Raw genomic sequence first — 27,865 nt, 5'->3', positions numbered from 1 at the left:
ACCATCTAAGTTTGTACCCTAAGGCTTTCTTCCATTTCTTTGCATAATTCTGATTAGGGCCCCATATACTCATAAATATTAGTTTATATACTTACTAGGTGTAAGTTATGTTGTGAAGAAAAAATACAACAGGCTCTGGAAAGAGGCTCTGGGTGAGTGCCCGCCATCCTTGCTGTCTTCCCACCCAAGTGAAGGCACTGACTCTCTCTTCCACCTCACCTCAAGGGGAGTTGACCTCTGCCATCTAGAGAGCAACTGTAAATCTGAGTGATCTCCAGTGGTTCCTCAGGAGGAAATGTCTTTCTTCACAGGGGGGTGGGGGTGGGGAACCAAAGCATGCGTCATTCGCCTCCCCCCCTGTGTTATCTGAACATCAACCCTGAGGCAGGTTAGACTGGAAGTGTTTGACTGGTCTGAAATCCACAGCAAGAACTGGATAGCAGTTGTAATTCTGAGTGATCTCCAGCCCTCACCTGGGGATTGGCAACAATGGTTCCCCAGGAGGAAATTGTTGGTGTGGATTCTATGGCATTGCACCTGTCTGAAGCCCCACCCCATCTCAAACCCCACCCTCTCCAGGCCCTACTTCTTAAATATCCAGAAATTTCCTAACATGGAGTTGGCAACCCTATCTCCTTCCCTCTACCTGCCCTCCTGACTTCAAGTTTCCATCGCCTTCCCCCTCCCTGCCGCCTCTACATAGGAAGATGACAGTCTTTCTTCACAGTCGGGGGCTGGGGAGCCAAAGCATACATCATTCTTTGCTCCTCCTGTATGATCTGAACAACAACGCTGTGAGGCAGGTTAGGCTGGAAGTGTGTGACTGGTCCAAAATCACCCAGTCAGCTTCCACAGCAAAAATTGGATAGCAGTTGTAATTCTTTATTTATTTGTTTTTTTGATTGTTTTGTATCTCGCCCTCCTCACCAAAGCAGGCTTAGAACGACTTACATGTTCACGTATATACATGAAATATAAAAATACATTAAGACATAAAATCATATAAATATCAGAACATTTCAAGTGCTATAGTGATCTTTGGATGGCAATCTGTTTGATAAGATGGATAGCTGCCTATTCTGTTTTATATCAAGTTTTGCTATTCTGCTGTTCCAGCTGGATGCTCTATATAAAAACAGATCTTAGGTTCATGCTAGAGGTGGTCCAGATGTTTCAGTCTGTTGTAGTCTGTGATCTTAATTAACAAATGCCTGATGGGAGAGTGCTGGAACTGTGTGAGCTCTCGGAGGGCCCTAACCTCCTCAGGGAGCTCGTTCCATCAGCATGGAACTACAACAAAAAAGGCCCTGGCTCTCGTCATCATGAGCCTGGCCTCTTTGAGGCCAGGGATTAAGAGTAGGTTTTGAGACCCTGATTGAAGTGTTCTCTGGGAAACGTGTGGAAAGGTGGTCCCGAAGGTATGCAGGTCCCTGGTGATATAGGGCTTTAAAGGTAAGAACCAGCACCTTGAAACGAACCTGGTATGCGATGGCATCCAATACAGTGCTTTCAGCAAAGATTGAATGTGCTCCCGTAAGGGAAGGCCCATTAACAGCCTGGCTTTAGCATTCTGCACTAGTTGAAGCTTCCAGGTTTGAGACAAGGGTAATTCTGAGTGATCTCCAGCCCTCATCTGGAAGTTGGCAACAGTGGTTCCCCAGGAGGAAAGGCTTCTCCCTCGGACGCCTGTATTGGTACCTTAGGAATTTTCTACCAACCTGGAAAGCTACTATTAAAGACTTTTGGGTGAGGCCCCCCCCCAGCTTTGCTGTCTTCCCATTCCACCCAAGTGAAGGCATTAATCCCCCCCCACACACACACACCCCACAAAGGGAGCTGATCCTGCCATCTGGAATTTCCTAACCTGGAGTTGGAACCCTGCAGCCTCTAAGGAAAAGGACAGTCTGTCTTCACAGTATGTGCGGGGGGGGGGGGGGGGAACCAAAGCAGCTTAGATAATTCTCATTCTTTCTCCCCTGTTGATCTGAACAACCACCCTGTGAGGCTTCCCTATCTCCTTCTTAGGCAACCATCTTGGGACGAGGCTGAGGGGAGGAGGGAGAGAGGGAGTAAAAGACAGTAAAGGTGAGGCGGTGCCAGGCTCTCTGGCTATTTCAGTGGCCTACGGAGGCTGCGTGTGCTGGGAGGCTGTCTGTGTGGGCTGTTAATAGGACTTTTTGTGAGGGCACAGGAGCTCTGCAGCCCTTGCTGAGGCTGGTTGACAGAGAAGAGCTAAGAGATGTGTGTCTCTTTGAAGTAAGACTGCTTTGGGCAGTGTGTTCAACATTTCTGGACCTGCAGGAGTGGAGGCAAGGAAGTCAGCCAATGGGAAGCCAGAGATTGGTGACCAGCATGTGATGGGCCAATAGTGTGTTCCCACAGTAACTGCCAGAACTAAGGTTGGTTGTATTTTACTGACAGAATCAGCTTTGCTGGCTGGCAACAGCCGCTTGGGTGGGAGAAAGGAGCAGACTCAACCAATGGCATGCACGTTTGACGGGCCAAAGGCTTGTGCCCTACAGTCCCACTGAGCCCCAACAAATCAGTATGGTCAGAGTTGCCACCATGCCAGAAGAATTATTTATAACTGATTCTCTGAAATAAAGAGAGCCTCAAAGGGAGTCAATTCTCTTCCGAGTTCCCCCTTATGCTTTCTTGTAATAATCAAACTATTTGGAGAAAGTAGAATACTAGTCTGCCTCCATTACGACATTCAGATCCTGTGCTATATTGTATTGCCTTCCTGTTTTTTAATTAAATCATAGTATCTCTCCAGTCTAGCCTTTTCCCACAAATACAGTCTACCACCTCAATCCACCCTAGATGCAAACTCATGTAGAGACATAGAACAAAGCAGTAGACAAGTCATACCTTTAAGACCAACTAAGTTTTATTCGGAATGTAAGTTTTTGTATGCTTTAAGCAGCCTTCATCAGACAAAACTGTCATAGGTGTGAAGTGCATGTCTAGTTTTCATCACCCTCCACTGTTGTTACAGCCCAATTAACAAACACAGACCCCAATTTGTGATTCTTTTAATCTGCTAAAAACATTCCCATGACTACATACTAACTCACTGCCCACTTTCTCTGTATTTAAAGATGGCTTGCCATTCCAGTTTTGTCTGATGAAGTCTGCTTAAAGCATACGAAAGCTTACATTCTGAATAAAACTTAGTTGGTCTTAAAGGTGAAACTTGTCTACTGCTTTGTTCTATTGCTTCAGACCAACATGGCTGCCCACGGATCTATCTTCATGTACAGACACTAATGGAGAAAACTGACAGTATAAAAGTGCATTTTCTTAACCAGACATTGCCACCATCTATAGCCATGGCCATAGTGTTCCAGCGTTAGCAAACTGTGCCTGGAACCTAAAGCAGACTCTGATTTAATCAGACAGTAGACCTTGCACACTGATAGAAAATTCATCTTCCAGTCTTTCTGACAAGCCAAGCTAAGCAAGTCTTTCTAAGTAAGACTTTCTGACAAGTTAAGCAAGCAACTTCAGGATTTAAATTAGACTCCCTATAATGTCAAACGCAATACGAATATATAAGGAATATAAATCCAGAGCCACTCTGTTATACCAGTTCAAAAATTAAGAATGGGAGGCAGACTTTCACAAATCAGCTTGCCAAGAGCAACCGCTTCTGGCATGGCGGGATGGTCACAAGAGTACAGAATTTGTGAATTGCAGAGAGCTGAAAGAGAGGGGTCTCTCATACATGGCATCAGTGCCCCAGAGATCCTGGATGCTTTTTTGGTTTCTGGTTTGTTTGGGTTTTTTGGGGGGGGGGGGTTGCCTTTTATTCTGAGTTGTCTTACTGCTTTGTTGGTCTTATTGTTTTGAATTGTTTTATTTTTGTTACCTGCGTTTGGCCCCAGTTTTCTGGGAGAATGACAGACATACAGTATTTTTTAAAAAAAAAATTGTGGCAGGGTCATGTTTCAGTGGCAGCACATATGTTTTGCCCACAAATGGTTATAGTTTCAGTACTTGGAATCTCCAGCCAAGCGGTAGATGGTGTTAAAGTCCTCTGTCTGAGACCAGTGAGAGCCACTACCAGTCAGAGTAGAGGATACTGATCTTGTTGGGCCAGTGGTCTAACACAGTTAAAAGCAGTTTCATGTATTCAGTATGGTGACGGTAAAGAAGAATATGGATACTGGTTATTATTATTATTATTATTATTATTATTATTATTAATTTTATTTGTATCCCGCCCTCCCCGCCTAGGCAGGCTCAGGGCGCCTAACAACATTCAAATAAAACATTATACAATAATTAAAAATGACATTAAAATTATACAATAGTTAAATACAGATCTTAAGACTAATCCAGTTTATATAAATTATAACTTTATCACTTAACAGCAGCAGAGATATTCCGGGCGCTATTCTATCCATTTACATATTTATATAATGGCAAGGATCACTATAGAGTTACTTGTTGGATCATCAGTTCGGCCATCCTTTGTCAGCAGTCTAGAAAGGCCTGCCTAAAGAGGATGGTCTTGCAGGCCCTGCGGAATTGGTCTAGGCTTCGCAGGGCCCGCACCTCTTCCGGGAGCTGATTCCACAGGCACGGGGCTGCCACAGAGAAGGCCCGTACACGAGTGCTCTGTAATTTCGCCTCCCTTGGCCCAGGGACAGTCAGTTTGTTCTTCCCTGCTGACCTCAGTGCTCTTTGGGGCTCGTATGGGGAGAGACGGTCCTTCAGGTAGGCAGGTCCTCGACCATATAGGGCTTTAAAGGTAATAACCAGCACTTTGTAGCAAATCCGGTATGTAACTGGCAGCCAGTGCAGTTCGCGCAGCCTTGGCTGTATATGCTCCCATTTCGGGAGTCCTAGTAGCAGCCTGGCCTCTGCGTTCTGAACTAGCTGCAGCTTCCGGGTTCGACACAAAGGCAGCCCCATGTAGAGGGCATTACAGTAGTCCAATCTTGAGGTGACGGTCGCATGGATCACTGTTGCTAGGTCCCGGTGCTCCAGGAAAGGGGCCAACTGCCTTGCCTGCTTCAGATGAAAAAACGCCGACTTGGCAGTGGCAGCTACCTGGGCCTCCATCGATAGTGAAGGCTCCAGTAGAACTTCCAGGCTCCTGACCTGGCACGCCGCTTTCAGCGGCACACCATCAAAAACCGGGAGAGGTATTTCCCTTCCCAGAGCACCACGGCCCACGCAAAGGACCTCTGTCTTCGTTGGGTTCAGCTTCAGCCCACTCAGCCTAAGCCAGGTTGCCACGGCCTGCAATGCCCGGTCCAAATTTCCTGGGACGCAGTCAGGCCGGCCAACCATTAGCAGATAGAGCTGGGTGTCATCTGCATATTGATGACAACCCAGCCCAAACCTCTGGGCAATCTGGGCAAGGGAGCCCATGTAGATGTTAAATAACATTGGAGAGAGAACCGCTCCCTGAGGCACCCCACAGTCTAGTGTGTGCCTCCGGGAGAGCTCACCCCCGATTGCTACCCTTTGTCCCCGTCCTTTGAGGAAGGAGGAAAGCCATTGTAAGGCCAGCCCCCTAACCCCTATGTCGGCGAGGCGGCGGGTCAGTAGCTGATGGTCGACTGTGTCAAACGCACCCGACAGATCTAACAGCATCAGCACCGCCACGCCGCCTCGATCCAGTTGCCGTTGGAGGTCATCCGCCAAGGCGACCAGCACTGTCTCCGTCCCATGGCCCGGGCGAAAGCCGGACTGGCAAGGGTCTAGGACGGAAGCGTCATCCAGAAACCTCTGCAGTTGCAACACCACTGCCCTCTTAATAATTTTACCTAAAAACGGTAAATTAGAGACCGGTCGGTAATTTGCCAATTCGGCCGGAACTGCTGTACATTTTTTCAGGATGGGACGGACTAAAGCCTCTTTCAGAGGTGATGGAAAACGCCCCTCTAAGAGGGATCTATTTATTATGTCCTGTAAAGGACATCTAAGCTCCCTCTGGCAAGATTTAATCAGCCAAGAGGGGCAAGGGTCCAAATCACAAGTTGTTGGTCGTGCAACAGAGAGAATTCCATCGACTTCCTCCGGGCTGAGTGGGTCGAACCGATCCAACACTAAACCTGAAGACAGGCACGGAGCCTCAAGTTCCTGTACTGTTTCAAATGTGATAGGCAGGTCTTGGCGAAGCGATGTGATTTTATCTGCAAAACATTTCGCAAAAGCCTCACAGCCTATCTCTAATTCTCTAACATTTGGTTTGCCTTGGGGCAATGTGGTGAGATCTCTAATTATACTAAACAATTGTGCTGGGCGCGAGTTTGCAGATGCAATCTTGGCTGCAAAGCAGTCTTTCTTTGCAGCCTTGACTGCCATCTCATAAGACTTCATAAACGTTCTATAGGATGTTCTCGTCGCTTCGTCCCGAGTATGCCGCCACTGCCTCTCTAGTCGTCTAAGCCCTTGTTTCAGTTGACGTAGCTCCAAGGTATACCATGGAGCCAGCCTCCTGCGAGGGCGCAGAGGACGTCGGGGTGCGATCTCGTCGATAGCCCTGGATAGTCGGCCTTGCCAGGCCTCCACCAGGTCATCGAGGGAATCGCCAGGGGGCCAGGGATCCCCCAGTGCCATTTGGAACTGTTCCAGGTCCATCAGGCTCCGGGGGCGAGCCAAAATAGGCTCTCCGCCCATACAGGGTTGGGGTGGTATCTCCATACGGGCCTTGAGGGCTAGGTGATCCGACCATGATACCGCTTCAACCACGATATCGTTCACCAAAATCTCAGACGCAAAGATCAGGTCTAACATGTGCCCGGCCTGTTGCATGGGGGTCGTAACAAATTGAGAGAGTCCCAGTGTCGCCATGGAAGACACTAGATCCATCGCCTGAGTAAAGGCCATGTCATCGGCATGGACGTTGAAATCCCCGAGGACCATAAGCCCTGGATACTCCAACGCCCAGCCTGCCACTGCCTCCATCAGGGATGGTAAGGCGCTGGCCGGTGCGTTAGGCGGATGGTACACCAGCCAGATCGCCAACCCTTCTCCGACATCCCACGCTAGACCGGCACATTCAATACCGTCGATCTTTGGATCCGGGAGAGCCCGGAAGGAGTAACCCTCCCGTATGAACAATGCCACCCCTCCCCCCCGCCCGCTATTCTGCGATTGGTGAAAGACCGAGTACCCTGGGGGGGTCATCTGGGTGAGAACCACTGTCTCCCCATCTCGTACCCAGGTCTCGGTCACGCAAGCCAGGTCCATGTCCTGCCAGAGCAGGAACTCCCTGAGGGTCGTGGTCTTATTATTTACGGACCTGGCGTTGCATAACACCAATGACGGAGACGGGCTTTTCCTCTTGGCCCCACTACCTGTCACCGTTGGGATGGGAAGTAGACTGGAAGGGGGTCGAGCACCCTGATGTCTCCGTCCCCTTCCCTTACATTTCTGTCCATTCCCACCGTCGTACTTTCCCCTCCCCAAGAGCACTGGAATCCCTAGGCCAAGCATCCGCGCCTGTGCTCTTTGTTCAAGGGGATTAAAATGGTTGCAGAAAGAAGTTAAAAACTTTTCATTTCCTTATTGAAATAATTCCCAGACACCCAGTAATGGCCAGATAGGTATCTAGTTTAGAAACCCTGTCAGGAAATGCCATGTATTGTTTTGTTGCTGTTTTTTTCTGCTCTGAAGAAGAAGCTTAAGTTAGAGATCAAAAGAAGTCCACACTGATACTACATGTCATCAGACATTCCAGTGGGGAGGCCTGGAACAATCCCAAGTATCTTGAATGCGTAGAAAATGAGACCAGGTGTGACAAATGTACCCGCCTGTGGAAGCACACTAAGTTTTTTCTGTCAGGTTCCTGCAGCCCAGCCATAATATTTCTGCTTGATCCAAGCAAGGGCCCAATTTTTTTAGATCCATAAGCTGCCACTGTCTAAGAAGGTTTCAAGTATCTAGAACACTTTTATCTAGTTCTTAAGGCAACCTGAGGATTATTTTATAATATTGCTGTACAAGTAGCAAAAGAAATCCAGTATTAAGAGTCCAGTGACCCAGTATGGATATGGGAAGACAAAATATAAGTGGCAGTTTTATATTCAAAAAGAAATATTTATTACAAATGGGAAATCATAAAATTAACATGGTATTTTACAAGGTGGAAAGTAGGAAACTTCTAAAAATGGCAAAAGGTAGAAAAATACGAGCACTTCTCTAGTGACTGGTGCCAGATGTAGATCCAGACTGAATTCTCAAATTGACTTTCAAGTATAGTCAGATTATTCTCCAAAATGATCTCAGCCTCATTTCTTCCAACTAGGAGAAAAAGCAGGAAGTTAAATCATGCACGTTGGACTCTCTGCAGAGTTCTAAAGCCTCAGAGTAAAATTCTAAAAAGATCAATACAAACCCTAGTTCCCAGAGAGTCTGAGGAAATTTCTTTTTAAAAAAATTAGGGAGGGGTCATCCCTTTGGGGTGGGTTCAAATGGCTCTTTTCCCCAATAATGGATATAGCTAAATAATCAATAAGATGTGGATTATAAAAACATTTAGGGAGTGATCCTAAGCAAATTTAATCAGAAGTAAGTCCAGTGTTATTCAATAGGACTGATTCCCTGGAAAGAGTCCTTGGTACAGTTGCCAACCTCCAGTTGGTGACTGGAGATCTCCGGCTATTACAGAGATCAGTTCACCTGGAGAAAATGTCTGCTTTGGTAGTTGGCCTCTGTGGTGTTATACTCCACCCAAGTCCCTGCCCCTTAAAATCTCACCCTTTTCAGGCTGCAGCCCCAAAATCTCCAGGTATTTCCCAACTTGGAGCTGGAAATCCTAGTCCTTGGGATTGTACCTTAGTACCAATGCTCCCTCTAAATTGAGAAGTCTTGTGATCAAAAATTCTACTTTGTGACCTACTGGCATCAAAATTGTGAGGGAGTGATTTGGCTACCGCATAAATTAGTTTGCTCTGGGGCCATTCTTCCTGAGCTGAGACAAAAATGTGTGAGCCAGAGGCTAACAAACTATGGGCTAGCTCACGCTAACTCAGCTTAGAGGGAACATTGCTTAGTACCCAGCAAAGTGACTTCTAAAAATGTCAGCAAATGGCTGGGCCATCCATTTGAAGGAGACAGATTATTGACAATGAATTTGTTTTCTAGGAAACTACCAGAAACTCCATGACATATCTACTATTGTCCTATCATTTAAAATAGCTAAGATTTCTAGGTTGCAGATTTGAGATTGTTAGGCACCAGGAGATTGCACTTTCCACATACCAGGTCTGCTAGCAAACACAGGAAATTAGATATTTTTGGCCTAGTCTCAGGATGGAGCAGGAAACAACCTCACCAAACTTAGAGCAGCAATTAAAGCAATACAAAATTGACATTTCTTTAGCTAAAGCTTACTGTTTGTGACAGCTGGCGCTCAGGATCTGGAATATTTTCCCCATCCTGTTCATGTCTGGCACCTAAAAATGAAAAATATTGTGTAAAGCGCCCCACAATCCATTCTGCTTTTTTCTTTTAATGAGTAACAGAAACTAGCAAATATTTTCTTTTGCCAAAAAAGCGCCTCTCTGCCTTCTGCCTCCTAAGTTTTGTCACATACAGCTTGCTCTGCAGGCAGCTTTTGGCAGTGTACTTGCTCTCTGCTTCTGATGTAATGGAATGTATTGGTTAAGGTGTCCAATCTTGAAGCAGGGCAGGGCTCCACTAGGTAATGTTTTGGAGAGGGCTTGTTCACTGGTAAAGAACATATTCTTCATGCAGAAGTCTCTTGTTCAAGCCCATTCTTCTATTCGTAAACTTCCTCAGGTAATAGCAGTTGGGAAGACCTCTGATGGAAAACTTCAAAAGCCATGGTGAGTTAGGGTAAACCAATCCACTATGACTCTGTCTGTTACTTCTGTAGGAGAAATGTGGGTCAAAGGGGTCCAAATAAGTAAAACTATATTCAGTAGAAGCAAAATCTTTATTCAGTTGACTATGATCAAGGAAAGTATCCTACAAAAGTTCAAGACATTGACAGCTTTACAGACAAAAACATAAGCATATATAGGCAAACTGACATTGGGATCTTGCAGAACTGTTACACCAATTGCACAATACTGCACTAAATCTAAACCAACAGAAAGTCAATACTGCACCAAGTCTAAACTAACAGAAGAGCAATCTATACTTCTTTCTTAGCATATTTTCACAGAATTAAACTACCTTATCTATGTTACATGACAAGCACAACACAAGCTGCAGACTATTATCTGGGTCTACATCACTGGGTCAAATATTCTCCTCAGTTCTTTATTTGACCTTTACAGACATGGCTACACTATAGCTCATTCACATTTCACCTTTCCCCCTCTTCATTACTGCCTGACTTGGTAGATTCATATGTTTTCTTTCAGCCGATTCCATGGCACTTGTTCATGATCTCCTTTCAGAGGTTCATGTACTGATTGCTATTTTGCTTCCTTCCACATAATACTTGGGAAGTTTCTCTCCATTAATTACATTGTGTTACCTGACCATCAAACCTAATTTGTCACGGTGTTACATAACAGCATAGGGGAACTTGGAAACAAAATTAAAACCTTCACCTGCAGTCTGAAGTGGAACAATCCATTCTTGTCACCTCCATGCTCTTCCGCTTGTTAGTACCTTATTCTGCAGGTGTAGGCCAGGCCATAGAGCAAAAGACTATAAAGGCAAAAAGAACTATAGCATTGCTATGGAGACTGCAGGCTTTGACTCTCTCCCTCACCCCCCTTCCCTTTCCTTTTGCCACAGAGAAAGAACTCTGCTTTGCTTGCCAGACAGGGCCTGGCTGGACTGATCCTGTATGACTCTTGCTCCCAAGTAGAACTATAGGTTCTTTTCCTTTCTCTCCTTTTCCATTTGTTAAGGGTGAAAGAAACCTTGAGTCCAGCCAGTCCCCTCACAGACACAGTAGGACTGGCAGACTGTTGAATCTTTGTCTTTCACTGTCTAGCAGAGGGAAGGAGACAGAAATCTGTTCTGCAGCATTTGCCCAGTCCTGGAGGCAGTGCTGTGCGACTATTTTCTCTCCTCTCCCCTCCCATCCGTACAACCCAGCAGGCAGCCTTCAGAGCAGAATGTCTTCATAACAGAGGAAGTGTGCGTACACAGGGTTCTGGTCCCCCGCCCCCCTTTCCTTTCTAAGTGGGAAAAGAAGCAGCCTTCCAAGCCCCATCTAGAATAATAGGCAACAAATAAGTTGTTACTTTTAAGACTGCAATAGCCTCTACGTGCATATTAAAAATACATCATGTGTCACATCTTAACTGTGCCGGTCGAAACAGAAATTGGACGGCCTCATCTGATTTTTGCCTGCTGGGCTGGTTTGCAAAAAAAGCAAAGCAAAATAATTGCTTCAACAGGAAAATCTCATTTCTGTGCTGAGCTGTACTGTAAAAACAATGCGGATGGAAAGGGAGGGGGAATCCCCTCAGACAGTAGAGTCAAATTAGAGGCTATAACAGTCTGGATATGCAGTAGCAAAACATCGGATAGAAACGAGAGATTCCTGTGATGCATGCAAAACCTTCCCCTTGCCTGTGGCTTATCTCCCCATCACTTTTATCTCCTCTTTTATTCTCCATTAGTAAAAGTGTCTCTGATTAAGAGAAAATTTCAGAGATGTAAGCCCTGTGGCGCAGAGTGGTAAGCTGCAGTACTGCAGTCCAAGCTCTGCTCATGACCTGAGTTTGATCCCAGTGGAAGCTGGGTTCAGATAGCTGGCTCATGGCTGACTCAGCCTTCCATCCTTCTGAGGTCGGTATAATGAGTACCCAACTTGCTGGGTGTAAAGCGTAGATGACTGGGGAAGGCAGTGGCAAACCATCCTGTAAAAAGTCTACCATGAAAATGTGATGCGACATCATCCCAGAGTCTATAGTTAAACAAGGTATGCAGCTGTCATCACATCAAGCTTGGCCTTGAGGGGGTAACAGCCTCAGTGCGAGTACACAGCATTTTGAAGCTGTGTGACGAAATTATTCTGAACTCATAGAACTGAGACAATTAGGTTTCTGTGTGGTATCTTTTCTGCAAGACTAACCCCAGGCTGTAAATATTACTTCCTAAAAAGCTCAAGGGGAAAAAAATGAAAAATGTACATTCCTTGAGATTTTTTTAATGTAAAAGGGACCAATATAATTAAAAACTACAGATTCTTGCCTAAAATAGGCCATGCTTTTTAATTTCCACAATTAGGCCTAAACACTTGGCAGAGAAGTAATTTCTTACTAGAGAGGCAAAGCACGTAACTTCATCTTCGTATTTGAAGCCAACTTTCTGCTTGGGGGTATAAAAGGTTGTGTTTTTTTTTGTGGCCAAAGACTGAAAAACTGTAGTCTCTTCATCAAAGGCCATAATTATGTGGTGAAAATTTAATACTTGAAATATATTTCCCTCCATAACAATGCACCCTACCCCAACAAAAGGGGAAGGAATGCTGTTTGTTACCTTCAAGCTTGAGAGGGATGAATGGGGCGTTGTAAAGGAGTCTCATGTTAACTTCCCAGAATTAAAAAAGATTCTTTTACACATTTATCTCCTATTTTGACATATTTTTATTGCTTTAGTTGTTGTTCCCCCTTAATTAAATCAATACAGCTGTTGATGCTATACACTTAACTTGTTATTCCTGTTTTGTCTCAAAATATCTTCATCATGTTATATGCTAATTTACTGTTCAGCCTCTGCCTATAAGATTGAATTTTCTCCTCTTTCTATGATAAGAAGTATGTGTGCGCACAAAACCTCATACCTTGAATAAAACTTTGTTGATCTTAAAGGTGCCTCTGAACTCTAACTTCATTCTGCAGCTTCAGACCAACATGGCTACACACCTGGAGCTAAGTTGTATAGTTTCAGTTACACAAATGGGCTAAGTTGTATAGTTTCAGTTACACAAATGGGCTTTCTTATACTGTCTATGAGTTGATCTCTTGCTTTGAACATTGGTGTAGCTTGGCTCTTTATCAGTAAAAGACTGCAAACTTTAATTAAGTTGCAGATGATTACACTTCCCTACAAATACTTTTGAAATAGTGAAATTGTTGCTAGATCTTAACAGTGTTATATGGTATTGCCCTTAAAAAGATAGGGAAGAGTTGAACTTCTGGTGATGTTTTATTAAAATATATAAATCCATAATATACTAAAATAAAATATATTCTTTGGTAACTTTTTATATGCAAACTCATACAGTTGAAACATTAGCTTGGGACACTAGCCTGAATGATGTAACAAGTCTCCTGAAGTGACTTAATGAAAATTATTTAGAGGACAGAGGGTATTTTATTTTTTTATTTTTTTTGGGGGGGGGGTTCTCATTCAATGAATACAATAGTTTGTGATATTCTACATTTTATGTTCTCAGAGCTGAAACTGGTTGGAAACTTAACACATTCAAAATAAAGGTGTGAGACTAGACATTTTTTCACAGTTTATATATAAGTTAATTGGTTAGTGAATCACCTCCTTGAAACGGTGTGATTCTGATAATACAGTGTGGAGTTTTATATTGTGCTTTTCCTTTGATAGTGGCATACTAGCCCAAGGGCACAGGTTATCCTGGCAAATGCAATGGCTGATATTCAAACCACAATAACTGCACGGGGGGGGGGGGGGGTAATGGTTAAACAGCTGACCTATGTACAAAGCTCTGCCATAGGTTATGCATAATTCTCTTTCTGTGATATAATCAATATGTTTGAAGCCCTTCTGTATAAGCTAGTAGCAGATAAGGAGCCAGGTTTTAGGTGCCTGTCAGGAATTGTTGTTGTATTTTCCTCTATCTGTACTACCTTTTTACCATGGAAGGAACAAGTCCCAGTGGGGACCAAAAGTAGCCTCTTTGGGGAGGAAGGGGGGAGGAATAGCTTGCTTTACTAGGCTCTCTCAATCACACAGCAGAGCTACTGATCCAAGCCTCTCTCTTCCTTCTGTTGGCTGAGGCTCCTCCTGGTCCCCTGGGGAAGGAAGGAAAGAGCCAGAGCTTCCTTTGCCCAGTTCCCTGGATCCCATGGGAGAAATGCAAAGAAAGCACCTTTAAGACCAATGAGTGCTAATGTTTTAAACATGTTTTTATTTCAAGTTTTTTAAAAAAATCTTTGTGTTTGTGTCCTTTATAAAGTTTATATCTCAGCTACCTAATCTTAAATAGGTACTGGCATGGCCTGACCCAACAAGGTCTCATTTATGTCTGATCCAGCCCTCACAACAAATGAGTTCAACACCCCTGTCTAGAATAATTTCCACAGCGTAAATTTGACCACACAAGTAATACTACATGCAGTGAAGATGATGTTTCATTTGTAAGGCTTATCTCATAGAAGAAATACTTTAAAATGAATGTGGTGTCAGTAGAAGAGGGAAGAACTAGATAAGTTGCCCTCAGTTCTTTGGAGAAAGGATGGGATAAAAATGTGACTGACTGATAGATAACAAAGCTGTCTCAAAACATACTGTGGGTATTTTTTTTCATATGTCACTGTAGAAGCATGGTACTCTGTGTGCAGTGAAAACACAATATTTGTTTTGGCAGTTATCCAGTGGACTGAAACATGTTATGAATTGCGTGCATGATTATGAGTAATTCACTAGGACCATTCTCCACAGGATCCACTTGTTGGTAACTGTTGCACCACTGAAATATTTACCTCTTGTATTTTCTCATTTTGAAAGAGTTTGTTATATTAGATTCATGAATCCACTTCCTTTTTTTGCTCACCAGTGTGTTCATTTTTTATTTGAACTGATCAGCAGTATTATCCAATGATAGCATATGAAAACTGGTGTAATAATAGTACTAAAAATGTATAACAAATGGCAATCATGGATTGACTTCTGGGGCTACTCTTTAATGTGCCAAAGCACATCATCCTGAGGACATGGTGAAATAAGAGCACAAAGCATGTCCACACAGCACAGAGATTGCACTTCCGTTCTTTACAAAAGCAAAAAAAAATAAAAATAAAAAAATCAATAGAACAGCTGGGGTGGGGAGAACTTTGAAGGGGAAAGAGAGCACAACAGCAGATTGATATCAATGTAAACTGGAATATTGGTTACAACTATGTGTACAAATAGTGGCAATTTCACAACATTTCCTTACTGTTGAGCATCCCTATGAGAAACACGGTTATCTGAATACATCCCATGGCTATCTGGATGCGGTTTGTGGGTCAGGTATTAAAAGGGGGTCTATTTTCCTCCTGTCCTTGAAGATGACAGAAAATTCTGGCAACATCAGCAATATTACTAATCAACATGGGGAAAAGGCTTTTAAAAAATTAATCATTCATAATTGTAAATTAGACTCAGAGCTCAAAAAGCTCTGTGAGCTCTGTGAACACTAAATGTTGTCATTAAAAATGTATACAGTTCCCTCTTAATTAAACATCCAGCATTTGAAATGGGAGTAGTAGTGCAAAATACAGCCCTGTCATAGATGCCCATTATACCTCCTCAGTTGAACCTGCAATGCAGGATACTGTGGCTGACTACAATTAACACTTTTTTTTGTCTAGTGATTTCTGTTTGATGGGGGTGGATCATGATGCTTACACATAGCTTCCCAGCTTGCCAGTGCTTTCCAGGTACTTGGGGGGGGGGAGCTCTGTTTACATAATGGGTGAATGTACAGAACGCTGTGTGTGCACTGAAGCATAAATAGGCCATCTGAGTTCTCCAGTTCTCCGAACCTACAATAAAATATGCAGTGTATTTAGAAGGCTTTTAAGTTATCTATGTGGGGTAAAAACCTGCCTTATCTCCAGGGGCTGCTCTGACTCTTCCTAATTTGTACCAAAGTGTAGTAACATAGTGCACATATGTATCCTAAACTGTTTCTCCTAGTTTTCTGCCTTAGTGCTTACTTATCAAATTAGAACATGGGGCTGACTCAGAAACCTATCAAAGATCAGATTGCCTGTTGCTTTAAAAATATTCGGGTATATTGTCTTGGTAAAGGAAATTGCCTCATTCCCTTAAAGCAAAGGAAATTCCTCGAAAGAAGAATGGCACAAGAACTGTATTGCAATCCAGGGGCTCTGCTCTCAAAATGGAGGGCCTAAAAGTAAGTATTTATTAAAAAGCAGCGTTTAGAGATAGCAGACAGCTGGGAAGGGAATAGTCAATTGGAAGTGGGTTGTTTGTGCAATATGAAATTTGTAATAAACTTAACATGAAAAGTACAGGGCTTTCTGCTACTATTAAGTTATTTAAAATTCTGTGTAAATTTTGCCTTAGTTTCTGAAAAGATTACTTAAGTTGCTTAGGTGTAGGTGACTTCCCTGCATTTGCTTGTTTTTCAAACTTATTTTATAGGATATACTGGCAAGCTTTTGATTGGCGCAAAGCTCTTCTTCTGACAGGAATAAGAAAAGAGAGACTGGGGTAGGGTGGGCAAGGCTGATCCTGCCATAATTGTAGTGAGTAGGTTTTAAAGGGGAGAGAAAAGTCTTGAAGCATAGGGTAAAACTGCCTCCAAAGCCCCAGTTGGAGATGTCTTGAAGAGACTTCTGTCCCATTGGAGTAGTGAAGAAAATTAATTATGCCCATATACATAATAAAAAGAAAAACAAGGGGTGATTACGGACCGGCACTTTGGGTCGACTCAGAGGCGGCTCCGAAATCGACCCCAAAAAATCCTTCCAAACACAAGCATCTGCCACCCGTCCTCATCCTGTACTCACTCCGGCCTCCATAGTGCGACTCAAAGAGCTACCACTTCCGAAGTGGTAGCAAATATCTGAGCTGCATGTCAGTCGCTTCCTTGGCGTCTGGAAGAGGAAAGGTGCAAGCGAGGCACCTTGGCGGTGTGAAACTGCCAAACTGCCCCAAATTGCATCCGGCTTTTTAAAAACGAAACTCTTTAGAGTGCATGTGCATGACTACTGAAAATGTATGGGGGGGAAACCCAAGCTGAGTGACAGGAATGGTACGCAACAGCCATTTGAACACACCCATGTTGCCCCATGGATAGGATGGGGACGGCTTGTGGGGGAGCGTGCAGAGGCTTCAGGATGGCTCTTTTTGAGCCGTCCCAATTTGGGACACCTCCCATCCATCCCAAAATGCCCATCTGTTATCACCCAAGGAGTACCATTTAACATGCATCCCTGCCAACCGAAAAAGCTAAAGCAGAATGCAGATTTATTCATGTAGGTAGTTTCATTTTAGTTAATCATAGTTTAGAATTTACCCTTAAATCTTGACTAAAAATACTAAATGTGTTATGGAAGGAATTGAGAGTGATGTGAGGGCTGAAAAAAAGTTCTCAAATTTGTGCTCAGACTTTAACAGCCCTGGGGATGCTTCAGGGATTTTGTGTGTATATGTGTGTGCAGGGCTTTTTTTAATGCAAAAAGCCCAGCAGAGACTCATTAGTATATTAGGCCACACCCCCTGGCATCACCATTGTTTCATGCAGGGTTTTTTGTAGAAAAAGCCGAGCAGGAACTCATTTGCATATAATAATAATAATAATAATAATAATAATAATAATAATAATAATAATTTTTATTTGTACCCCGCCCTCCCCCGCCAAAGCAGGCTCAGGGCAGGTATATTAGGCTATACCCCTGACACCAAGCCAGCTGGAACTGTGTTCCTGTGCATTCCTTCTAAAAAAAAAGCCCTGTGTGTGCACACTTCCAGGCCTTTCTCTTCTCACTCACCAGCTCCCACCATTGACAGGCAGCCCCCCTTCAAAGGTCATCTAGCAGTGTATGGTATTGTCTGCAAAATATTAGAACAAATTTCTGAGTCCAGTAGCACATTTAAGACCAACCAAAGTTTATTCAAGGTGTTCACATACACTTCTTCAGATACACGGAAGTGAACACTAACATGTATGTATGTATGTGTGTGTGTGTGTGTGTGTGTGTGTGTGTATATATATATATATATATATATATATGCCTCTGCGTAGGTGAACAGCAAATTAGCATTCAACTTAATGAAGATGTTTTGACATACACAAAGATTAAAAAACTAAAGTTATAGGTCACAATACATTTGGATTTAATTACAATGAAAACTGGGAGCAATAAATACGTCAAAGTAGGAAACTAATATGTTATAGTAATATGCATTGCATTACATTAAATTCACTATTCCAATGAATATACTATTCCAAAAAACAAACACACTAAAATACAGAGGACGTTTAGCCCTTCTTGGTGAGAATACACATGTAAGGACTGAACAAGTTTAGCATATGTAATGAGATAAGAAACCCATATCCCTGTTAAGTCGGGGGGAGTTTCAAGTTTTGTAATAACGTATAGTTCAGTAATTTCCCTTTCCAGTCTGTTCCTGAAGTTCTTTTGCAATATAACAGCTACTTTCAGGTCACCGATTGTATGTCCTAGGAGACTGTTCTCCTACACGTTTCTCAGTCATGTGATTCCTCATGTCAGATTTGTCAGATTATCCTTAGGACAAACATATGCCAGTGTAGAGAACCAATGGGCACTGTTGGCATTTAATGGCATACACAGTGTTAGAAGTTGAGCGAGTGAATGAGCCTGAGATGGTGCAATTGATGTTGTTCGGTCCAGTGATTATGTTGTCTGGGTGTATGTGGTAGCAAAGTTGGCATCTGGGTTTATTGCAAGGTCTTGTACCAGTGTCACTATTCAAATCAGATGTTGCATTATTGTGCGTGAGGAGTTGTTTGAGATTGGGGGGTTGTCTGTGCATGCAAAGAAGTATGTAAAATTGATAAAATGTAATTATACAAATCTAAGTATACAGAATGGGAGGGTAGAGATCACCAGAGAGTGTGAATTCTATGTGGGTGCATTACCAGCATACCTTTTCCAAAATAGTTTTCAAAATGTTTTTCACTTGCATTTTATGTAAACCACTGTGGATGAAAGGGGCTATGCAAATAAAATGCTCCATTGCTGTATAGTTGAAATTGGTAACAATACTTCTAAGTTCATCCTGCAAAGAACTCTAGGAAATTTGGCGGGGTGGGGGGAGGAGGGAGAGATTCTACCGGTACTTCAAAATAAAGCTACAGCAATGCTTTGTTTGTTTTTTGCTGTTAACTTTTTGTAAGCTTGTAGTGGCCTCTGATCAAAGGCTGAGACTAAAAGAACTGCATAAATAGTTACAGCTTTGAGCAGGGACTCCTGTTCGCTTGTCCCTGCCCCCCACTAAACATGTAAAACTGAGCTATTTGACATGGGTGTTCTGCTGTTGAAAGTCCTCTTGGGCACATTCAAGCCTAAAGTAGATGAGATCCCAACTATCACCCCAGCACCGTCAGTGTAGACCAGGGGCAGTCAAACTTGCTTAACATAAGAGCCACATAGAATAAACGTAAGATGTTTGAGAGCCACAAGGAAGGAAGGAAGATAAGATGATTAGGGTTTGTAGAATCTTTCGGGCTCAAGTGCCGTGTTCTACTGGAGAAAGTTTTTCTTCCAGACGTTTCGTTCTCGGCTGCGGAGAACATCCTCAGTGGCGTTGCAACCGGAGCAGGCGCTCTGAGGATGTTCTCCGCAGCCGAGAACGAAACGTCTGGAAGAAAAACTTTCTCCAGTAGAACACGACACTTGAGCCTGAAAGATTCTACAAGCCCTAATGATGTTACCAGCCGTGAAAACCTGAAATCTTTGAAGATAAGATGGGCAGAGAGAACAAGAGGTGGAAAGAAAGCAACTTTAACTTTAAATGCATTATCCAAGCCGCCAGCTGGCTTGGCTTGGAGAAGTGATTTAAAGAGAATTGCCTTCTCCAAGCTGGTCGATGGAGTAGTGGGAACTTTGAGGGCTTTACAACATGTGTGAAAGTGCCGCATGTGACTCCCGAGCCACAATTTGGCCACTCCTGGTTAAGACATTGTCAGAACCTAACTAATAAGTGCAAATAAGTTTTATACATGGTATCTTCTTATAAAGGGGGTCCTATTCACAGAAAGTCACAATTGATTCTTCCATGAAAAGGGCTTGAGGGGAGCCAGACATATAAGGCAGGTAGGCCTTTTACATCCTTGGCAGTTTATCGGAGAAATCTAACGCCACTCTCAAATCATGCTTAATTGACTGGATTATTTATAACACTTGTTTTTGTCTTTTCTTTTCTTTTTTACAGTGCCTGAAGCAGTATGTAGAGCTTTTGATCAAGGAAGGTCTAGAAACTGCAATTAGCTGCCCTGATGCTGCCTGCCCGAAGCGAGGTCACCTGCAAGAAAATGAAGTAGGTGTCCAAGTACAAACAACTCATTGCATAAAAAGTCCTGGTATGTTATATCACAACCCTTTGGGGGCCAGGGTGGGGAGAGAATGCTGTTGTGTCATTCATTTCATTGTGTCTCTTCCGTTTAGCAAGACTTTGGTAATAGGTGTCGTTAATCTGCTCCTTCTTTGTCTCTCCCTTTACAACAGATTGAGTGTATGGTTGCGACAGAAATCATGCAGAGGTACAAGAAGTTACAGTTTGAGAGAGGTATAGTATTCAGGAACAGACTTTGTTACAGAACATTCATTGGGCCCTAAGCTGTGGCCTGTTGCTATAATATGTTCAAGAGCTTTAAGTAGACGCATTTGTCACAGAATTGCATTATGAGTGCGGACAGAAGGGGAGTATTGCTTCTTGTTTGATTTAACCACAAGACTGACTCAGCCTTCCATCCTTCCGAGGTCGGTAAAATGAGTACCCAGCTTGCTGGGGGAAAAGTGTAGAAGACTGGGGAAGGCAATGACAAACCACCCCGTAAAAAGTCTGCCGTGAAAACGTTGTGAAAGCAACGTCACCCCAGAGTCGGAAACAACTGGTGCTTGCACAGCGGACCTTTCCTTTACTATGTTCATTCACAGACACAGGCCAGAAGCCAGCACAACTTTAGATGTATTGTATCCCTCACATTTTTTGTCCTGTCCCAGCTCTGGCAGGTTGCGCAATTATCTCCCTTCCATTTTATGATTACAACACCCCTGCATGGTACTTTAGTCTGAGAGAGGATGATTCATTGAGCTTTATGGCTATGTGGAGATTAGAAACTGAGTCTCCTTGTCACGGTACAGCAGTCTATAACAACTTTATAGAGTGTTTTATAACTGTATTTAAAAACAAACAACAACTGTACCACACTTCTCCAGTTTAAGTCACTGAATTCTATATAGGATTGTAACAACACTTGAGTTTGTAGAAATGTGAAATACTAATTTTTTGGTAGCACCAGAAAGTACCATCAGTTCACAGCTGACTTATGGTGATCCCATGAGGGTTTCAAACAAGGGACATTTGGAGGTGGTTTGTCATTGCCTGTCTCTGTTTCATGACCCTAGTACTCCTTGGTGGTCTCCCGTCCAAATACTAGCCAGGGCCAATCTGACAAGATTGGGCTAGCCGGATCCCTAGTGTTTTTAGGGGTACAGTGTTGTGTTAGTTTAATTCTGGCATTGTTTATATCCTGGAGTCTCTGAAGCTGACTGAATTCTCATGAAAAGTCATGTAGGGCTCCAATCCAGCTATAACGAGAAGTGTCCGAATCCAATTGAAAATAATAGAAAGTAAGTTATTTGCAACAAACCTTTCTGTGGGGATTAGTTGTGCCTAACTTAAACTGGGACTTTTTATGCCTTGTTGAATTTTCAAAGACCTTTTTCTTATTTTCTAGGAAGAAATATTTCAGTGATAGAGTAAACATAGATAATTAAAAAATAAAACTTCTAGAAAAATAGAGCCTAAATGTTCAGGCACAAGTTTCTTCATTTAGATTTAAGTATAGCGGTTAATTCCTCCTGTTGTATGCTTTAATCCTAAGGATGGTTTTTGTATCTCCTTCAAGTGCACAATTGTACTTTTGGCTTAAATGTTCTTTTTGGCTGCCTTTTATGTTGCATTGCCAACATTCAGAATTTTGCTTTTGGTCTTCAGTAACAGTCTTAGCGTTGCTTGTAGAAATTCTCAAAGACAACTCAGGCCATCCATAAAGCGGGTATCCATATTGCAGGTAGTTGGTTTGAACGTGGAGTTATGAAGGCTGCGGGGCGGGGGGACTTGGCCAGAAATCCAAAGTGATACACATTCTCTGCTCCTTTGCTTTTCCATATAAAACCAACTAGAATTTTCATACCTTTGCTCACAAGAGGTGCACTTGCACTTCCACACACATTCCATACTGTCCAAAGCAACTCAGGCTATGGCCTTGGCTATATTGACGTGTATCTAGTGAGATACCAAGCAATCCTGTATGCATGTTATAATTCAAAAACAATTCTGCATTTTCACTTTGGCCATTAATTTGATTTCCATACAGAGGTGCTCCTGGATCCCTGTCGGACTTGGTGCCCATCCTCATCCTGCCAAGCAGTTTGCCAGCTTCAGGAATCAGGACCTCAGAATCCCCAGCTGGTACAATGCCAGTCTTGTGACATAGAATTCTGTTCAGCATGCAAATCCAATTGGCATCCTGGGCAAGGTTGTCAAGAGAATATGCCAATCAGCTTCCTCCCAGGGGAGACAAGGTACAGGTTGGAGGCAAAGTTCCTAACATGTTGAATAGCAGCCTTCCCCCGCCCCCGTCATTTGTTTGGGTGTGTCATTAGCTAACTTTTATTTATAGCTATTTTTTCCATCCTGTTATAGAAAGTAAACATAGCTCTACCTCTGCAGATAAGATTATCTTAGTTCTGTGAGCTAGAATTTTCCCAAGTTTGTGGAAGGAATAACGCAGGGCTTGACATATCCCAGGAGCTGGAATGTCATGGTACCGAGAAATTTAATTGTGATGCTAAGTATTTTCAGCAGTTATCTATTGCAAGTGCCTCTTGTTTGTTTATTGTTATTGCAGTCCTTAAACCAAACAAGTACAAGGAAAATACAAACATACGAAGTTTCTAAAGTTTTAAAATACTTAAGTAAAGCATAAAAAAACTGTTTAAAATTTCATCTAAAATTTAGTAACTCTCTATTTTTTAACTACCATGTATTTTCCATAACCTGAGTATCACCAAACAGAAACTGGCTGCTTGGTAGGTAATCTTGGGATATCTGGCAGATAGAAGGAACTCAAGTTTAGCTTTTTTTGAAAGACCTGAAATTTTTTTTGGTCACCTTGCTTGCCACCAGTAGGCACTTGGTCTTTTTGGCCACTGTGTAACACAGAGTGTTGGACTGGATGGGCCATTGGCCTGATCCAACATGGCTTCTCTTATATATCCTTTTGGACCTACAAGCTGAGATGTGAACTGGGGTAGTACCACACTTCTGTACCACCATGGTCAATGCTCTTGAAATCATCCAAAGATCCAGGGGAATAAACCGGGTAGTGTTTTTCCTGTGTCTCTCCCAACAGGTCTGATTTTATTTATTTGGAAAATGTGTATGCTGTCTCTCTTAATCTACTCAGCTCATACCAATCAAACAAAGCCAAGCAGACAATAAAAACATATCAGTGGTCTGATATAGATCATCTTTCAGGGTGGCAAGCCATTGTCTGTGTCCAAACCCAAGATTGCTTTCAACATGATATTTGTTTTTGATCCTGTTTTATGTATTCTGATAATAATTTGCATAGCCTCTTTGAACTCTAGAAAAGCAGTGTGTGTATATATATATATATATATATACTGAGTATTACCAAAATGTCTCTTCCAGCTCTGTTTTTAAAATGGAAGAAGATGATGCTCCAATTAAACGCTGCCCCAAATGCAAGGTTTATATTGAACGGGATGAAGGCTGTGCTCAGATGATGTGTAAAAACTGTAAACATGCCTTTTGCTGGTACTGTTTGGAATCGCTTGACGTGAGTATACTTTGCATAGCTGGGTTTGAGACGAAGAGATTATTGCACATTAGCCCAGTAATGGCTAGTTAACAGGGGTAGGGAATGTTAGCTCTCCAGATGTTTTTTTGCCTACAACTCCCAGCAGCCCCAGCCATTGGCCATGCTGGCTGGGGCTGATGGGAGTTGTAGGCAAAAAACATCTGGAGAGCCAACATTCCCTACCCCTGGGCTAGTAAATACCCTTGCCAATTGAATGCATTCTAAATTGCATGTTGATTGGATGGTTAAAAAATAAATAGATTAAAGATTTCATATGTTATTCCAAAGATGGTGTAATTTGCTGGTCTCACTGGGACAGAATGCCTCTCATCTTAGTTTTGGCCACATTTCTTTTCCTAGCAAGGACCTTAGTATGTCATTACAAAGCATGTGTCTGTACTGTATACAGCATTTTCCCTTATCAGCCTCCCCATCCACTCCAGTCATCATTGGAGGCCCCAGTTCAGGTGCCCCCATCACTACTGTTGAGGCTAGACGGGTGGCAACCTGAGAAAGGGCCTTTTTGGTGATGGCACCAGAACTTTGGAACTCCCTCCCCAAGTCCTCTGTATTGTTGCCTTCTGTCAGCTAGTAGAGACTTTATTTTATTCAGTTTGGCCCCATTAACGGTTATTGTCCCTCCTCTCTGGTTTTGTATTATATGTATTTATGTTTTTTACATAATTATTTTTTTATTTATTTATTTACAGAATTAAATGCTGCTAATGTCTTTTAAGTGTTTTAATGTTGAAATGTTTTGGTGTTTGCCACCTTGGGGGACCTCATATGGGTAGGGCAGCACAGAAATGTTTAAAATAAATAATACACCCGTATGGTCTTGCACATTCTGGTCCAGCAGACACATCAGGAACCAGCTACCCCCTCCCCCAGCTTCCAGTGTGTACTGAGACTAACACGTATGCTTATGCTCATTCTCATGGGTTTTTCAGTGCAAGTGGCTGGGCTTCCAAGCAAATCCTTTGACAAAGAGAAGCATTGTATAATATGGGAATTCAGGATCTGTGGCCAAAGCATGTATTTCTGTGAGCCGCATCCCTGAGCTGCAGCCTGCCTCCTTGAGAATCGGCAGCCAGCTCAGAATGATGTCATTTCACCTTGCAAAGCTGTGAAAGCCGTGCCAAGCCATGCCACTCCAGTGTGGGAGGAGGATGCATCGCAGTGCCAAAAGTAGTTTCTGTCTACTTTTGGCACTCGGTGGCATCCACATCCCTCCATGACAGTTGCCACCATTTTCGAATAGTCTCTAATCTGCTTTTAGTATTCTACTGAAAAGCCAGAGGAAAATCCTGTGTAAGTCTTTTGCTGCAACCCTGCCCAAAAGGTTGCAATCCTAGCAGTACAGCTCTAAGAATGCAACCCTTCTTAGTCCATCGCCTTTAATGCCATCTGCACCTGCCCCATGACATTTTAGATGGTTTGTTTTGAAAAGGATCAGTTCCCCATCACCAGTTTCACAAACAAAGATTTTCTATCTTCTCTGTTGCTTTATAGGATGATTTCCTCCTTATACACTATGACAAAGGACCTTGCCGAAATAAGCTGGGTCATTCCAGGGCATCGGTGATTTGGCATAGAACCCAGGTAGGTGCCAGATGTATTTGATGCCTTTTATTCTTTGCACAAAACTAAAGCGAATTATGAAAATCACGGGGCCTAAGAGGAAGAACAGAGAGAAAACAGGAAGGGTTCCCTCCCCTTTTTAATCAGAGAATAGTTTTAATTGCTTCCTTCTGAGTAGATCTGATGCAAGTCTAAGGAAGGGGTGATAGGAACATGGGTTCTGTACGAGGAAATACGCAAAGTCATTTCTGTGTCCCTTTCAGGGGAAGGAGAGGTGGCTACTTGATTTGCAGTGCTCTTGGGCATTCATGAACAACAGAGGTCTCAGTCACAGCTGTCTCCTGTAGCTGCGCCAGTATGTTGCTGGATCTTTGATGGGCAGAAAAAAGAGAGAGCAGTAACAGGATTTACAGACTAATCCTAAAAGAACTTGGCTAGATTGAGGTAGCCTGCAATGCAGATGGCTAGCTGTTGAAATTTACTAAGCTTTTCAAGTTCTCCTTTGGGACACCGGGGAGTATTAAACAAATTAAAGCTAAAGAGAAACTGGGCTTGAATTCCGTAAACAGCATGATGTTGCAGTAGGGAGCTTTGTACCTAGTGCAAAAAAGAGTACAGTTCAGAGAGGCAGCAAAGGTAAGCAGAACAAGTGGTGGTGAACACATGTGAAATACTGTCTTGAATCTTTGTTATTTCTGTACAATGCTGAAATGTAGAAATTGAAGATTTTTTTTTAATGAAAAACCCTAAATATTCAGTCTACTCTTACATAATGCAGTAATGTATCCTTCAAAATTAATTTTGTTCAACAGCGCCACCTACTGATTAGATACGATAAAGAAAAGGTTAGGTCACAAAATCTGAAGCAAAGCACCAAAAATGATCACTGTTCCAGTTGCAAAACTGTACATGGCATAGATGTGGAGAAATAATTTATTCCTCTCCACTGGACTTTAAAAATTCTTAAACGTATCTGGGCATATTATACCAAAATATAAGGACAGCCTCTCAGAATGCTGTCTCTAGCTGGAGTTCTAGCCCCAAGGTATAAAATTTTGTTACTTCTGTGGGAGCCTGCATATTAATTCATACAGCACCTTCTACTCAAGTGGTTCTTGGCAGCCTCAAAACTTGAAGACTTTAAAGCTCCATTAAGCTAACCAGAATTCATATTTCATAGTCCCTCCCCAAAACCCAGTTTGGCTGGTCAAATCATTGGCTCAGCCTTGTCTTAATCGCTTGCTAAAGTATTCATGTCACTGCATTGGCACCCATACCTACCATTTCCACTGCCTCTGTTGTCTACCATTTCCACTGCCTCTGTCTTTCCCTTTGGTGAAGTTTAGATTGCAAATTCTTCAAAAGAGGAATCTGTGTAATTGCCCTATTCTTATTTGTGGAGAGGGGATGTAGTTCAGTGACAGAGCATCTATTTTGAATGCAGCAGGTCACCATTTCAATCCTTGGTATCTTTCCTGAAAAGAAACTGAATCTTGGGGGAAAGCTGACAGGAGATGAAATGTCTCTGGTTCAGGATGGCTCATCTCAAAGAGATGAAGGGTTAGCTGTTACTTTTCTACAGGGCAATGGATTAGAGTTGTCCCCTGAGACAGTGACAAATGATATGGATTGCCTGGCAAGGTGTCAAAGCAGCTGGAGGAAGGTTGTGGGCCTAGTATGCCTGGGAAATTATAGATGTTTACATACAAATGCTAGAAGTGTCCGAGGTAAAATCGGTGAGTTGGAATACTTAGCCTCAGGGGAAACCATAGATATTGTGGTAGAAACATGGTAGAATGAGGAAAATCACTAGGACATGGTGATTCCTGGATATAAATTATATCACAAGGATGGGGGGGAAGGTTGTAGGTGGAGTGGCTCTGTATGTCAGATAAGTCCAGTAAAATTGAGAAGGTAAGAGAATTAGATTCACTTCTGGAAATGCTGTGGGTCAAAATAGTGGGCCCAAATGGAAGCTTAACTCTGGGAGTTGGTAATCGCCCACCAGATCAAAAGATAGAGGACAATTATAAAATAACAAAATAATTAAAGATAGCAGCTAGACGAAATAACTGTGCCTTAATAGATGATTTTTACTATCCACACACTGATTGGGTCAATATGTGTTCAAGTCAGGAGAAAGAGATTGAATTTCTAGATACTCTCAATGACTGTGCTATGGAGCAGATGGTCACAGAACCTACCAGGGGAGAGGTGATCCTGGACTTGGCCCTAAGTAATGCCCAAGACCTGGTGAAAGATGTAAAAGTGATTGCACCCCTTGGGAACAGTGACCATAATGTTACTGAGTCCAACGTTTGTATTAATAGGGAGTTGCCCCAAAAGACCAACACAGCCATTTTTAATTTTAAAAGGGGTCACTTCACTGAGATAAGGGTGTATGTAAAGAGGAAATTGAAAGGAAAGGTAAAAAAGATCAGAACCCTTGGGGAAGCTTGGAGGCTATTTAAAACTACAGTTGTAGAAGTTCAAATAAAATATATACCTCAGGTTAGAAAAGGC

General features: G+C 42.7%; 1 protein-coding gene across 1 annotated transcript in view; it reads left to right on the top strand.

The window, feature by feature from the left end:
* Positions 1 to 27,865, top strand: part of RNF144A (ring finger protein 144A) — a 35,680-nt gene that overhangs the window by 4,410 nt on the left and 3,405 nt on the right. Inside the window, exons 2-6 of the mRNA XM_060234271.1 lie at positions 20,083 to 20,187; positions 20,376 to 20,436; positions 22,253 to 22,460; positions 23,593 to 23,740; positions 25,274 to 25,363. Of these exons, the coding sequence (XP_060090254.1) occupies positions 20,083 to 20,187; positions 20,376 to 20,436; positions 22,253 to 22,460; positions 23,593 to 23,740; positions 25,274 to 25,363 (612 nt within the window). The remainder of the gene's footprint in view (positions 1 to 20,082; positions 20,188 to 20,375; positions 20,437 to 22,252; positions 22,461 to 23,592; positions 23,741 to 25,273; positions 25,364 to 27,865) is intronic.

Source organism: Heteronotia binoei, chromosome 1 (assembly GCF_032191835.1).
Source record: "Heteronotia binoei isolate CCM8104 ecotype False Entrance Well chromosome 1, APGP_CSIRO_Hbin_v1, whole genome shotgun sequence".
In the NCBI taxonomy this organism is placed as follows: Eukaryota; Metazoa; Chordata; class Lepidosauria; order Squamata; family Gekkonidae; genus Heteronotia; species Heteronotia binoei.
Note: the sequence above shows the minus strand (reverse complement) of the source record. Positions and strands in the feature narration are given on the sequence as shown.